This window comes from Macaca fascicularis, chromosome 16, assembly GCF_037993035.2.
Source record: "Macaca fascicularis isolate 582-1 chromosome 16, T2T-MFA8v1.1".
NCBI classification, from domain to species: Eukaryota; Metazoa; Chordata; class Mammalia; order Primates; family Cercopithecidae; genus Macaca; species Macaca fascicularis.
In genome coordinates, this window is record NC_088390.1 from 8,688,678 (window position 1) to 8,703,942 (window position 15,265).

The 15,265-nt window shown below is 44.0% G+C and overlaps 1 protein-coding gene across 42 annotated transcripts in view; it reads right to left on the bottom strand.

The window, feature by feature from the left end:
• MYH10 (myosin heavy chain 10) overlaps positions 1 to 14,701 on the bottom strand; it is a 153,866-nt gene extending 139,165 nt beyond the window's left edge. For 6 of the 42 annotated variants that reach the window (XM_074018557.1, XM_074018546.1, XM_074018556.1 and 3 more), the window contains exons 1-3: positions 14,013 to 14,086; positions 6,940 to 7,024; positions 6,416 to 6,791 (exon numbers count right to left, since the gene is read on the bottom strand). In XM_074018557.1, coding sequence (XP_073874658.1) covers positions 6,416 to 6,760 — 345 coding nt within the window. In that variant the 5' untranslated portion in view covers positions 6,761 to 6,791; positions 6,940 to 7,024; positions 14,013 to 14,086. The other 36 variants (XM_065532760.2, XM_065532756.2, XM_065532759.2 and 33 more) reach the window with 9 other exon arrangements.
• Positions 14,702 to 15,265: the final 564 nt, after the last annotated feature.

Here is a 15,265-nt window from a genome sequence, read left to right on the forward strand (position 1 = left end):
TATAACCAATAAGTAAACTTAGGTCATTGAAGATAAAGTCAATATACAAAAATTAATTGTGAAAAATACAGTATTTCTACATAATGGTAACAATTACGTATATATTATCTATATACCATATGAATAATAAGGGAAACATTTAAACACTATTTAAATAATATTCAAATAAAATAAAATATCCAAAAATAAATAACAAAAGATGTTCATGGCCTCTACAAAGAAAACTATAAAACAACATTAATAAAAATTTAGAACTAAATAAATGAGTTTACTCAGGAATTAAAGATAAAATATTATAAAGATCTAATTTCTCCCCAAACTGATCTACAGAATCAATAAGATCCCAATCAAAATTTCAACAAGGTTGTGTGCGTAAATGAAAAACCGACAAGCAGATTCTAAAATTATATTGAAATGCCAAGAACTTAACAGCCAAAACAATCTTAAAGAACAAAAAGGAGAGGATTTACCACACTAAATACCAAGACACATTATAAAGCTGTAATAATTAAGAAAATGTGATATTAGCTAGAAGATAGGCACATGGACCCAGGAAATATAATAGAGTCAAAAGCATACTTATGAACCCTGATTTATGACTAAGATGCCACTTCAGAGCAGTGGAGAAAAGATTATGTTTTAGTAAATGGCACTGGGTCAACTGGCTAGCCATATGGAAAAATAAATGAATCTTGTCCCAACCTCACACCATACACAACATTCAATTCCAGACGGAATTAAGGCTGACCCTAAGGAAAGAATCATCAAATTCCCTTCCCCTCTGGCTTCAAACTGAGTTCAACCAATGGTAGGCATCAACAGGAGACTAAGGGTGAGAACAGAAGGTCAGGATATTTATTCCCTAGGCTCCCTCCCGACCATGAGCTGACTTTCATGCCTCTAAGGAAGGCAATTCCTGTCAGGTAGCCCTCTCCACACAGGTACCTCTCTGAGTTGAGGCAACAGCTCTTTTCTAAGGCTTCTTTAAAGATCAAGATGTTTCAAGGGCTCTCAGCCATCACTGCTGCTGAGATACTGCACTAGTACTCATTTATTTTTTTAAACCCTACCCACATTATTTGTAAAACCCTTCATTAAACTCTCAAATACCTAGTTTGAGAGCCTTCTGTTTCCTTCTGGGACTCTAACTAAATCAGACATTATCTAGAAAAGCTGAAGATATGACTTACAGATCTGCACATTCTATCATCCAGGAATTCCACTCCTAGTTACACATCTTACAGAAAGGCATGCCTATTGTGCACTAAGTACATGTATATGGTTGTTCACTGAAGCACTGATCATAATATTACCAAGACAGAAAAAAACAGTGTACAAAACAGCGGAATAGTTAGATAAATTTATTAGGTCAAAAATACTATGATGGAATACTATATTCCAACAAAAATGAAAAAACTACTCAAACTTTTAAAATTTCAGGGCCTTTTTGCACTCTTAGAAATTATTAAGGACCCCAAAGACCTTTTGTTTCATATAAAATATAAAGTTTTACAAATATCTATTCATTCTAAAACAGTAAATATATTACATGTTAACATAAATAACATTTCTTATGAAAAACAACTTTTCATTTCCAAAACAAAAGTGAGAAGAATGGCACTGTTTTACATTCTTGCGAAACTTTCATTGTCTAGCTTAATCGAAAACAACTCAATTTTCATGTCTATTTCTGTATTCAGTCTATTGTAATATGTTGTTTTGGATGAAGCACATGAAGAAAGCAGACTTACAGATATTTAGTTGGAAAAGAGAGGAACGGTTTAACAGTCTTTTCAGATAATCGTGGATACTTATCTTCGACACTACTAACACTTAACAAGTGACAATTTCATTTTTTCTTTTTTCTGAGACGGAGTTTCACTCTTGTTGCCCAGGCTGGAGGGCAATGGCACGATCTTGGCTCACTGCAACCTCTGTCTCCTGGTTGTCCTGACTTAGCCTCCCAAGTAGCTGGGACAACAGGCATGTGCCACCAAGCCTGGTTGATTTTGTATTTTTAGTAGAGACAGGGTTTCTCCATGTTGGTCAGGCTGGTCTCGAACTCCCGGCCTCTGGTGATCCGCCTGCCTCAGCCTCTCAAAGTGCTGGGATTACAGGCGTTAGTCACTGCGACCGGCCAACAAGTGATAATTTCTTAAAATTTAGATGCAAGGTACCATCTGAAACCCTATCAGTGAACTTCTCATATTCCACTGCATCAAAATCTACTGGTTTATCTTGCGTACCCATGCATGATTTCGTGACGCCATACACACATCATTAAATTATGCAAGTCTTTCAAATGATGACATTTCACTATATGACATCAAAAAAACCCACTTTCATTATTATCACCATCTATCATATCAGAAAGGTTTTTAAGTATTGACATGCTGTCAAGTTCATGATGGTAGATACAAGTTTCCTAAAATTCTAATTTTTACATAAAACCTCAAATTTTATCATTGGCAACAAATACAGTCAGTTGTTTTCTTTGAAGTGACAGGCTCGTTTTGTTCATTTTCAAGAAAATGTCTGCCAAATACCTCTGTGCGAGTAACCACAGTTTATCAGCCACTCTATCAAATGGAAATAGTATTCTATTTAAAAAGTAGCAAGTTTAGCTTGCAACTCAAATAACTACCCACATGCTAGTCCTCAAGGCAACCATCATACATTGATATGCATCAGAAGTGCTTTAGGCATACTTACCATTTCGCCACACCGAATATTAAAAAACTGTATTCCCAAAGGTTGAGATTTAATAAAATCAGTTATTTTTCCTGCTTTGCCAAGAACATTCTTGAGTGAAATTGCATTTTTTTTAAAAGTGCCAATAAGTGGCAGTGAAGAATAAAATGGTTCTAGTACACTTTGGTCCTATTACACTGCCTTTATTCATGATAAGGTGTCAGGAGTTTTATTTATCATTGCTTTTGTACCATCACTACAAATGTCAACAGTAAAAAGGGCTAATGACATATTCGTATTATTATAAAAATAGTTTTAACCTTGTGTGCTCCTCTGAGAGGGTCTCAGGGAAATCCTAGGGGGTCCAGACCACACTTTGGGAGCTACTGAGTTACATCAACGTAAAACGGTGTGAATAAATCTTAAAAATGTAATCCTAAGCCAACAACAACAAAAGACACAAAAGGCTACACACTAGGAGATTCATTTATAAAAAAATTCAAAAACAGGCAAAACTAGGCCGGGCGCGGTGGCTCATGCCTATAATCCCAGCACTTTGGGAGGCCAAGGCAGGTGGATCACTTGAGGTCAGGAGTTCAAGACCAGCCTGGCCAATATGGTGAAACCCCATCTCTACTAAAAATACAAAAAATTATCTGGGTATGGTGGCTCGAGCCTGTAATCCTAGCTAATAGGGAGGCTGAGGCAGGAGAATCACTTGAACCAGGAGGCAGAGGTTGCAGTGAGCCAAGATCGTACCACTACACTCCAGCCTGGGCGACAGAGCAAGACTGTCTCAAAAAAAAACCAAAAACAAAAACAGGCAAAACTAAACTGTGTCATTTAGGGATGCATACTTCATTGATAAAACACAATGGGAGATTTTTCACACACTTAGTAACTGACAAATTAAGCAGACAAAAAGTAGCAAGGCTATGGAAGATATAAACAATACAATTAAAAAGCTTAATCTAATGGCCATATATAGAACCCTATATTCAACAATAACAGAATATACATTCTTTGCAAACACATACAGACCACGCATAAAAGCTGACAATATACTACACAAAAAATGTCTCCTATATGAACAACATTCTGTGATTGAGATGTAATTTTAAAAATCAATAATAAAAAGATAACTTAAAAATCAACATTTTGAAATTTTACAAATACACTTTTAAATGGTTCACTAGTTAATCATCATAGAAATTAGAAAATATTTAGAACTGAAGAATAAATACTATATATAGAAACTTGTGATGTGAGCTAAAACAGTATTAGAGAAGACATTTACAGTTTTTAAACTGTTTTATTAGGAAAGAAGATGAAAATTAATGACCTGAGAAATTGGGGGTCAGAGAGAATAAATCCAAAGAAAAGGTGAGAAAAGAACATAACTAAACCTGTTAGCAACCTAATTTGTTTAAATAAGTTTTTGTTATATCTTATCTATAGAAATATGTCCAAAAAAGGTTCTACCCAAATTATCCTAGTATCTGTATCATTGCGCCTCAAATGATCATCTCAACTGGCTGGTTAATTTCAAAGCCCAATACATATTTATCACAATGCTAGCATGGCTCTCTTCAACCTCATCCTCTTGACGAGACGGACTTTAGAGTCAAGTTCTCCAACTAGAACCTTAGGTAAGAACCCTTTCTCCACCCAACTAATTGAAGATATGATCCTCCCAAACCCCCACCTCTGTGTGACCTTGAGTCTTTGAGAAAAACCCAGATTCTCTGCAGAAGGAGGCTGTGCTTTGAGAAGAAACTCAGAAGTTCACTCAGGTTGTCTGTGAGTTAAGTTTAAAAAAAAATCCAACAAACTCATAAGAGATAACTGTAAAATCTCTGAATTATGTGAAATGGCTGCAAAACAAAAACAAAAAAACCTGTCCTTTCTTTCATTCCTTTTCTACTTAGCTCCCTTTGCAGCTACCTCCAGCTGCCAGTGAGGGAAATCAAGGTGAAGGCTGGCAGAAAGGCAGCCTGGCTCCTCTTCACACTGCACAGCTTTTGATGGTGACATCACATTTCCATACCTGCACAACTGATTGCAATGGGCTTCATCTGAAACTGATCCACCTCTCGAATCTTACACGTCGACATTACAGTCTGACCACAACCTCCTAAGTTTGCAGTTTTCTCACCCCTTCACTCCATGATCCCTGTTCATCAACATTCTGGAAACCTCCAGGCCTTGATCCATCAGCCCCTTCCAGCCAGACTCCCATTCCTACCGAACCAGGACTCTAAAGACAGCCACTGAATCCTCCTCTCACTGTGGGAGCCATGGAGATCCAAAGCCCCCACACTCACAGACCTAGGGCAATCCCATGGTCTGGCAAAATCACACAGCCAGACAAAACTGCGGTCGCCCTACACGTGGTTATTCAGTCTCAGCTGGACTCTCAATGCTACTCTCCAGTTGCTTTCTTATCCCTGGCTTAGTCTGAAATTGGATAAGGGTTGTTCCTAAGCCTTACCATTCTCCTCAAGCCACCGTTCCAACCCTGTGGCCTCTTACTCTCCTATCTCATAGAGAAGAAAATAAGGGAGATCTATCAGGCTTGGCTGAAACTACTCTGGCAAAGGTCATGAATGAATCATTCTTTTCTCAGCTTTTCTCATGGCTAGCTGCCTCCCACCAGTCAGACTCCAGCTCAAATGCTACCTTCACAAACAGCCCTTAACTGACCCGCTGGGGAAAGCCATCCTCCTACATACTCTCTCCATAGCCCTGTTTCATTTCCTCATCGGACATTTCACAAAGGCAGAGACCTGGCCTGTCTTCTTCACTGTACTACCCCCAGCACCTAGAGCACAGGGGACACTTAAGAAATATTCCTTAAACTAATTCTGTGGGAAAACTACCTCTGATTGACTGAAGTTTGAATTATTCATGACCTTCAGTAGCACACTCCTTGTGTAAAATTCAAAAACCCTTTTCCAATTTCAAACCACGACCATCAACTTTTCTCCCTACTTCCCTTCATCATCAGTTGAAGTCCCATACATGCCATCTCCTTCAAATCATTGCCACCTGTCTACCATTGCCTCAAACCTATTTTGTCATTTTTAGTATCTGGCTTACATTTTTCCTCTCTACATTATCCCTTATGATTTTCAGTAACTTCTTCTACATGGTCAGTGACATAGTCGGTGACTTCAACATTCATGTCAGCAGCTAACCACAGGACGACCCCAGCCAGCCTCAATCTTACCCTAATTGTTTCCTCTTAAAAACCTCAGCATTCATCTTTCCTACTTCCCCACATCCAGTGAAGCTGTTCATGCTGTCCACAGAAATTTCTAAGCTTACAGTCCCTCCACTTTACCCTCTTGGGTATGCACTTGATTTTCTACCGTTTTGCTGTCTGCATCCTATTAATGCAACTCTCTTTACCTTATTAAACCTTCTGGTCTTCCTGTTACATGCTCTCTCCCACCTTATTATGCTCCAGAACACCACTACAAAAGTCTTCAAATGCCATTTTATTATATGTAGTTGCAGGCTGTATTATTTAAACTTAATGTGTTAAGATTCAAAGAGAAGCAAGACCTGGGTAAGCAAGCAACAAATCTTGCTTAAATAGAAATAGAAATTAGTTAAACAGAGAGTTTGGGTATTCCACATTCTCATTTGATTATGACAAGATGTTAAATTTACATTAATTCCTAGCTACCACTTCACATGATTATTTGGAAGAAATACTTACATAGATAAGTCCTGAATAGTAGCGATCCTTCAGATTATGTAAAACGGAAGCTTCATTCAAGCATGTCAATTCTGCCATATCCTCCACCTTGGAAAACTTAGGTGGGTTCATCTTCTGAATATCATCTTTGTTGACCATTGCTTTCTTTCCATTCTCTGCCAACTCCACCATAACTTCATCTCCCCGTTCTTCTTTGATACTAGCTGCCTCAAAACCATGGCGTTCTGATGGAATCCACACTAGCTTTTTAGCTGTCCAATCAGCTTGAGTGGCAGGGTTGTAAATGACAGCCCTGTCCACAAAGAGATACCTCTCCGGATCTTCAAGCCCAGTTCTCTGCGCCATTGTAAATGGAAGGATCCAAGAGCAATCGCCTCTAAGAGAAGAGGAGGAGCGCAAAATTAGATGTTTAAGAAACACAAAAGAATGTACACGTTTTTCTTTCCTACGAAACTTAAAGCCTTAGATTAAGCATTAACTCTGTGTTAAGGGGCTGGGGTATACCTCTTCGCAGCCATACTAACCGAGTTTCCAAGGTTAATTTCAGGGGTGACCACAAATTATGGCTCTGGTTGTCTGATGAACTGGTTTGCCCTCAGTTACTGAGGGCTGAAAAAAAAAAAAAAAAAAACAAAACAGAAGAAAAAGCAAAGTTACAGGTTGACCTTTTTTTTTTTTTTTTTCTTTATCTCCTCTTTCACCCTCACCACAAATTAAACAGGGAGTTGAAAAGGGAAAAAAAAAAAAAAAAAACAAAGATGGGTAATAAAAGGTTCATGAAGTGGTACCGGCATTAATATGACCACAAGGAAACAGCTACAAAAACACATGATTGTCAGAGGAGTAAAGAATCTAAAGAATCTAAAACATGCCTCCCATTCTACCCTCAGATAACAGACTTAAAGTTCTTCTTATGAATAACCCAAATCAGTCTCCCTATAGCTTTTCTATGGCCCCGTGAGTCTTAATGTGATCAACTGGGGCCACAAAACACAAGCATAACTCGGCTTCACATAGCAGCCTTTCGAATATGTCATGGTAGCTGTTCAGGCCTCCATTCCCACCCTGCAGCTCCTCCACCCCTCATTCACCAAGACTCCTTCCCTTGCCCGATCTCTTGCCTAAACAGACGCCAATATGCTTGTCTTCCCTCTAAAGTGTGTGGCCCAGAAGCAAACATCATAGCCCGGATACGGTCTGACCAGTGCAGAAGAAAAAGGAACCATCAACAATCTTGGCCACATCGAGGAAAGTACTGGTTCTGTGACATTTACAATTAATGTATCTCAAGACCTAGTTGGTTTATTTAGCACCCATTTACTATTGGCTCACAAAGAGCTAGCAGAGAAAGCTCCACCACTTTGTGGCTAAGCTACGTCCCCTCCTCTACTTGTGCATTAGCTTTTTGGACCAAATGACAGGATTTTACATCCATCATCATCTTTCTGATGTGACTCATTATGATTGCCTGACAGGATCTTTTTGGGATTTGATACCAACTTAAACATTTTTGCTGCTACTCCAAATTCCAAGTTATTATAAATTTCATAGGCATGGTTTCCATGACTTCACTCAAACCAACAGAAGCAGCCAACTGAGTACCTACTCTTGCTCTATCCAATCCCCACTTCTCCCCTCCCTTCACTCCACTCCCCTAGCCAAAAATGCTAGGGGTTCTTTGAAGGCAAAAGGAAATCATAAAGTAGTCTAAGGTTGTTAAGAGGTTCTTGAGTCCATCAGCTAATCTCAAGTTCAACGAAATCCCTGAAATGGTATAAAAATATTATGCACTTAGTGTGTGCGTATATGTGCTATAACTTTCTCTAGCTTCTAAAGGGCTCTATTTGTATCCTAAAAGACTAATCACTGATAGTGGTTACACATTCTAGCCCTTTAACCCCTAATAATAATTTACTAGAACCAGCTGGGTGCAGAGGCTTATACCTGCAATCCCAGCACTTTGGAAGGCCGAGATGGGTGGATCACCTGAGATCAGGAGTTCGAGACCAGCCTGGCCAACATGGTGAAACCCCATCTCCACTAAAAATACCAAAAAATTAGCCAGGCATGGTGGTGGGTGCCTGTAATCCCAGCCACTCAGGAGGCTGAGGTAGGAGAATTGCTTGAACCTGGGAGGCGGAGGTTGCAGTGAGCCGAGATCGTGCCACTGCACTCCAGGCTGGGTGACAGAGCGAGACTCCGTCTCGAAAACAAACAAACAAAAATAAATTAAAAAAAATAATTTACTAGAACCAAATAGCTAAGATTCTTCAGAAAGTATTTGTTGCAATGTAATGCATTACAAACACTCACCCTCTATAGTAGCGGCTGTCAAATTCTGGCACGCATTTGCAGCACCTAGAGGGTTTATTAAAATACAGATTGCTGGGCTGTATCCCAGAATACCTGATTCAGTAGGTAGAGGGTAGAACCTGAGAACTTTTTTTTTTTTTTGAGACGGAGTTTCACCCTGTTACCCAGGCTGGAGTGCAGTGGGTGCAATCTCAGCTCACTGCAACCTCTGCCTCCAAGGTTCAAGTGATTCTCCTGCCTCAGCCTCCCAAGTGGCTGGAATTACAAGCACCTGCCACCATGACCAGCTAATTTTTGTATTTTTAGTAGAAACAGGGTTTCACCATGTTGGCCAGGTTGGTCTTGAACTCCTTACCTCAGGTGATCCACCCGCCTGGGCCTCCCAAAGTGCTGGGATTACAAGCATGAGCCACCGCGCCCAGCCTGAGCCTTAGAATTTGTATTTCTAACAAGTTCCCAGATGCTGCTGCCTTTGCTGGTCCCAGGACACATTTGACAACCACTGCTCCAAAGTTCTGTGGTTGCTATGGTGCGCCACTGCTACCAGCAGATATGTTAAAGTAGAAAAAGAGGTTGAAAACCAAATTTGAGACTAATTCATAACAATTTATATAACATGTTGATGTCTTAAAGGTTATAGACTTGGATAAAACAAAAATCGCAAAATAAGATGAAACAAAAAAAAATCACAAAACGTGATTAATGTTATTAAAACTTGTATACAAATAAAATTGTTAATACATTTTATACCTAAACTTGCATTAGTCTTCTAAGGCATCCTCTTGGGAGGGCAATACAGAAAACATTCATGGGCACACGTACATTCTGCATAATAGTTTTAAAAGCCCATTACCTCTAGGGACTGGTCTAATAACATTATTAACAAGTCTTCTCTTTCCAACTTAAACATTGCACACTGGTAAGAACAAAGGAGGCCAGGCGGGGTGGCTCACGCCTGTAATCCCAGCACTTTGGGAGGGCAAGGCAGGTAGATCGCTTGAGTCCAGGTGTTCAAGATCAGCCTGGGCAACATGGCAAAACCCCATCTCTACAAAAAATACAAAAAATTAGCCGGGCTTGGTGGCACAAGCCTGTAGTCCCAGTTCTTCGGGAGGGTGAGGCAGGAAGATCACTTGAGCCAGGAGGCAGAAGTTGTAGTGAGCCGAGATCACACCACTGCACTCCAGCCTGGGCAACAGAATGAGATTCTGTCTCAAAATAATAATAATAATAATAATAAATAAAATAAAAAATTTTTAAAAAGAAGAAAGGAGGCGTGGCTTCAAGGTGGGAAACATCATAGGTAAATTTGAAGACAAATAATAGGATACACACTCCACCTTTCAGAAGGATAGAATCTATTAAAAGAAAATATACAACCATAGCAAAATATAACAAGTTTCTCTTACTATTCTTATCAGGTGTAAACTGCATATCCTACAGAGGACTTAGGAAACTGTCTTGCTGTCAGTAGACACGCACACACTTCTTAAATTTTACAATGGACACGTAATTAGATGCTTAAATTTAGCAGGTGACTATAAATTAGAATAATTTAACAAATAACTTCTAGAACAGGTCTAGAAACAGTAGATTATATATCTTAAAATTATTTTATCAAATTGGGACATCTTAAATTTATCAGTACTTTTTTCTAGATGGGGAAATGCTTGTCATTTAGTATTTTTAAAAAACCCGATAGAACACAAAAGTGTAATTACACAGCATGTTCCCAATTTTGTGGGGAAGACTACATACACGCATGTATTTTTTTTTTTAAATGGAACAAATATTCACTGGGTCTTTACTGGGTAGTAGGATTACCAATTACTTTCACTTTTTCAGACACTTCTACAACTAAACACTATGAGGATAGTTGTCTGTTCCATGCTGTATCTTGAGCGTTTTGTCTAGTCCCCGGTATATAACAGGGGCTCTGTACTTATTGATCAATACTTACTTGAATGGTCCTAACCCTTATAGTGAAATTCAACTTCTCCACAACCAAAAAGCTATTATTCCTTCAACTCCTGACCCAAATGCCATCCTTTCAGAAGTTCTTTTCAGGTCAATGTGGCAATTCAATCCTTTTCCTTCTCCTAACATTTTGTACTGTTCTCCTGACTTTCTTCTTAACCTACCCTGCGTTGCACCAGAGGGCTTTGCAGGTGGAAAGTGCTCATATTATTGTTTAACTGACAGAGTTCATGAGACCATTGAAGATATTTTGTTCGGTTTAATTCTTCACTTGTGATTGCCAAATACATTTATTTAACTCCATTGTACATTTGGTACCCAATCTGGATAATACTGGTGTTTAACAGTGTACCACTCACCAGTGCTTTGCTTTGCAGAAAGGACAACACTATGATTTTTAAAACAGCAGATACCATTGTCATATATCACTAATTACGGCCAGACACTATTCTAAGCAGTTTACATATGTCAACTCTTAATCCTCACAACAGCCCTATGAGGTAGGCACTATTAATATCTCCATTTTACAGATGAATCTGAGGTATAGAGAAAGCCAATAACCAGCCCAAGGGCACACAGCTAACAAGCAGCAGAGCTGGGATTAAACTCAGAGTTCAGCTCCAGACTACCCGCTACAATGATGGAAGGTGACATGGAGGAAATTTTGAAGGGTGTGGAGTATACAACGCTACATACTACCTTTCTACTAAATAAAAACCCAATCAATTATGGCTTAAAAAGTATAGGCCTGGCCAAGAAATCATCTGGCTAAGGTTTTATATTTTATAGAAAAAGATACCCATAACTTAGGGGAAATAAGGATAAACAGGAGTCTTTTTGTTAGCAGACATAAAGATGGTCTGAGGGTTATTGGTGTCATTTGAAATTGCTGCCTAATTATAATTAAATCATTTATCTGTGTATGAATTAGCCCCCTACAGAGCCGAAGTTCCCATCCCTTTCAGTGGTTTGACACACACACACCCCTGGGGCTCCACCCCCAAGTCATTTTTCACTTCCAGTGAAATGCCACCCAGCAAACTTATCAACCTCCTCGCAGCACTTAACTGTAAGTGTGGACAGAGGCAAACAATTCAATTTTATGAACGGCCTGCATATAGAAAGGCAAACAAGAAGGATGGATAAATTAACCATGACAGAGCATCCATCTATAACAGATGAGCTAAAACAGAACTGTCCCAATTTGTGTATTGCTACCATTGAGGTCACTTACATGACAGGGCGGGACAAGTCTGCTAATTTATCAAAATCCTTAACCCAGTGATCACAAACACAAACCAAACGCAAAAGGCCGCTACTGCTACTTATGGCCTGCCCCATCTCCCAATTAATATCTCTATGCCCTGTTAAATATTTCCAAAACTAGGATCCAACCCCAGGAACTTTAATTCCTCATATGCGATAACAAAGTACATAAACCGCTGAAGCATAGAGTCTTCCACCCTACAACGTGCCCTTCAAGATTTCCTCCATCTCACCTTCCATCCCAGCTGCCTTCGTTGTAATGATTTCCCTACGGAGCCCAAATGAAAAGCCAGGCTCTCAGGGGTCACATCCTTCTGCTGCCAAAGCTCGTGCTATATCGCACAATTACACCATATGCTTTCTCCAGATAAGGACGCGGAAGAACTGAATTTAAGATGCAGAAGTAAGGAGATGCATAAAATGGCCACTTTTCCAGAACCCGAGACAGACAGGGCATACTTAAACATCAAAAGCAAGGGACTCAAAGAATAATTAATAAAGGCAGATTGATGAAGGAGATAAAACAATAAATAGATTATAAAGTTTTCCAGAGTGAGATACTATCAAGAATAATTAAACCTGACTCAAAGAATCCTCAGTTTCAACGTTAAAAAACAAAATCTCAGCAAAGCCAAAGTATTATGTTTGGTATTACATTATTCAGCGAAAACAGCCGTCTTTGTTTCATCTGCAGTCTGCATCTACCCCGCCTGCTTTCCCCTACCCCACCCCAGCCCACCCCACCCCCTTCCATCCACCGCAGTGATCTTGAAGGGAGCTGCAGAGGCCCTAAAGAAACACAGATAACGGCTGTAGGCAGAGGCCACGTTATCCAAACCTCACCAGCCCGGGTCTGACCCGCCGAGTCGCCAACCTCCTTCCTAAGGCCCTAGTTCCAAACAGGCCTGGCTGGGGGCCTCCCGCTTCCCAGGGCCGCATCCGCCCACCACAGGCCCACAAAGCCCCCGCAAATGGCAGGACTCCGCGGCTTCAACTTCCCTCCGACCCAATTCCAGTCCGATTTTATGGGATCAGGGTGTGACCCCCAACTGCAGAAGGCAATGAAGAGACTGCGGCGGGCCATTCCCAGCTCGCTTACACAATAAAGGGATCCCGAGGCGAGCGCTGACCCTCCCCCCCGGCCGTCCTGCTGCAGCGCGCCCCGCCACATTTCCCGCCTCGCCCCCCCAAACCGCCTGGGCCTCGCCGGGCGTCCACCCCCGGCCTAGGCGCTCCATGGAGGGCGCGGCAGGACGCCCCTCTCCCGTGCTCCTTCCCCGGCGCCGGCGGAGTCCGACCCTCCCCACGCCCGCGGCCGGCTCCGGAGCCCCTCACCCGCCGCGCGCTCCCCCGGCCGCGCAGAGCCTCTGCCCTCCTGTCCCTCCACCCACGGGTCGGGCGAGCGCCGCCCGCCTTCCAAGCCCTTGGTGAACCCCTCTAGCGCTCCGGGGAACCCGGTCCGGCCAGGCCTAACCCACCCAGCAACCCAGGCAGGGGCCCTTCCTGTCCAGCGCCCCCCCACCCGACCGCCGGGACTGCGCTTTCCAGCCCCGCTAGAATCCCCTCCCCTCCTAGGAGGCAGACACTGGCTTGCGGGGCACGCCGAAACCTCCGCCGGGGCACTAGCCCCTCGACCTCGCGTCCCCAGGGATCCCACACACCGAGAACCTGGTCCTCACGTCCCCACCCCCAGATCTCCATCCCCAGCCCCCCAGGGGTCGCCCTCCTGCACACCCAGGCCCTCATCCCCGCAGGGGTTTCACAAGGACCTCTATCCCCGCCCGTCCGGGAGTCTATCCATCTCCACCCACTGGGGTCCCATTGCCCCCAGCCCAGGACCCTGTTCAAACTAACCTAAGGTCCCCGCAGCACGAACCCTACAGCTCAGAAGCCCCTCTGTCTTCCCCAGCTCCCGCTTCGGTCCCCGGTTCCTGCCCTCCAGAGCCGCCCGGGCCCCTCAGCCCAGGATCCATTCCTCTCTCCACAAACTGTCCCTCTGCCCTGGGCCGTGCACTCGGACCCGGGCAGCCGCACCTCTCACCTTCAGCCGAAGATGGTGGCGCGGGCGCACGTCCCCAGCCGCGACCACAGATCCAGCGCCTCAGTCCCAAACCCACCGCTGCCTCCGCCGGGCTCCTTTAGCACTGCTGCTCCGGCCTGCCCCACCCACTCCCACCCTCATTGGGCCAGCTCCACGCCCATCACCGCCGCCCCCAGACCCACTGGTTGGTTTGCGCGCCCATCTCCAAGGGAAGACGTTAGCAACCCGAACGAAGCTACCTTCCCGAGTCCAGCTCCCTCCACCCACCTGGAATGATGCTCATTGGCTCCCGCTCCCAGCCCAGACCACCGAGGCCCCAATCTCATAGGCTGGCTCTTACGCCCGTCATAGGCTCTGGGAGGTGCGGCTGGAGCAGTGGCACGCGATTGGCTGGCTCGTGCGTAGATGGACAGCTGAGGCTGGCTGGGCGCCCGGCGATCCCGCGAGGCGGCGGGTGCGGACCCCGCGGTGGCCCGCGCGCTGCGCTGACACCGGCTGTGGGGCCGCGGGGCAGGTGGGCCGCGGCAGGAAGCTGCCGCTTTGACCGCAGACTCCTCGTCCTAGCGTCTGGCAGCCGCCGCTGCCGCAGCACATTCGAGCGCCTGGTCGCCCCCTCTGCTTGCGGCAGCCGGCATTTACCGCAGCGGGACGGGGTTCCACCGCGGAGTCGCGGTCCCTCAGCGCTGCCTGCAGGGGCGGGGCGGAGCGCGGTCCAGAGGCCTGACGTCACCCCCGGGGCTGCGCGGGGTGGGGGCCGCGGCGCTGCGACTCACCTGCAGTGGGGGAGGGAACGCGGGGGAGGGCGCCACTCCGCCCATGCGCACAGGCTTTGCCTGGTCCCCGGCTGCGCTCCACGCTGCGGCCACCGTCCCGACCCCGGCCCCAGGGGGGACTCTGCCGGGATCGGCTGAGGGCCGGGCCCAGGACACGATCCTCCAAGGTCGCAGTTTTGGTGTTAGCGGGGCGAGAGGCTCTCCTGCCCAGCCTCCAGGCAAGGCTGAGATTCCAGAAGAATGAGAAGAGAACCGACCTTGGAGAGAAAACTTAGAAGAAACTTTATTCACCTCATTCATTCACTCGTTCATTCGCTCTTTCATTCATTCATCAGAGCTCCCTACGTGAGAGGGGCTGTGAGAGATTCTTAGGAATATAAGGCTGGACTCCTGCAGCACTGTCATATCCCCTAGGGCCTGTGAAAACGTTGGAGACTGAAAAACAGTGGCCCCAAAATAAGGAAAGGAAACTGGAAAAAT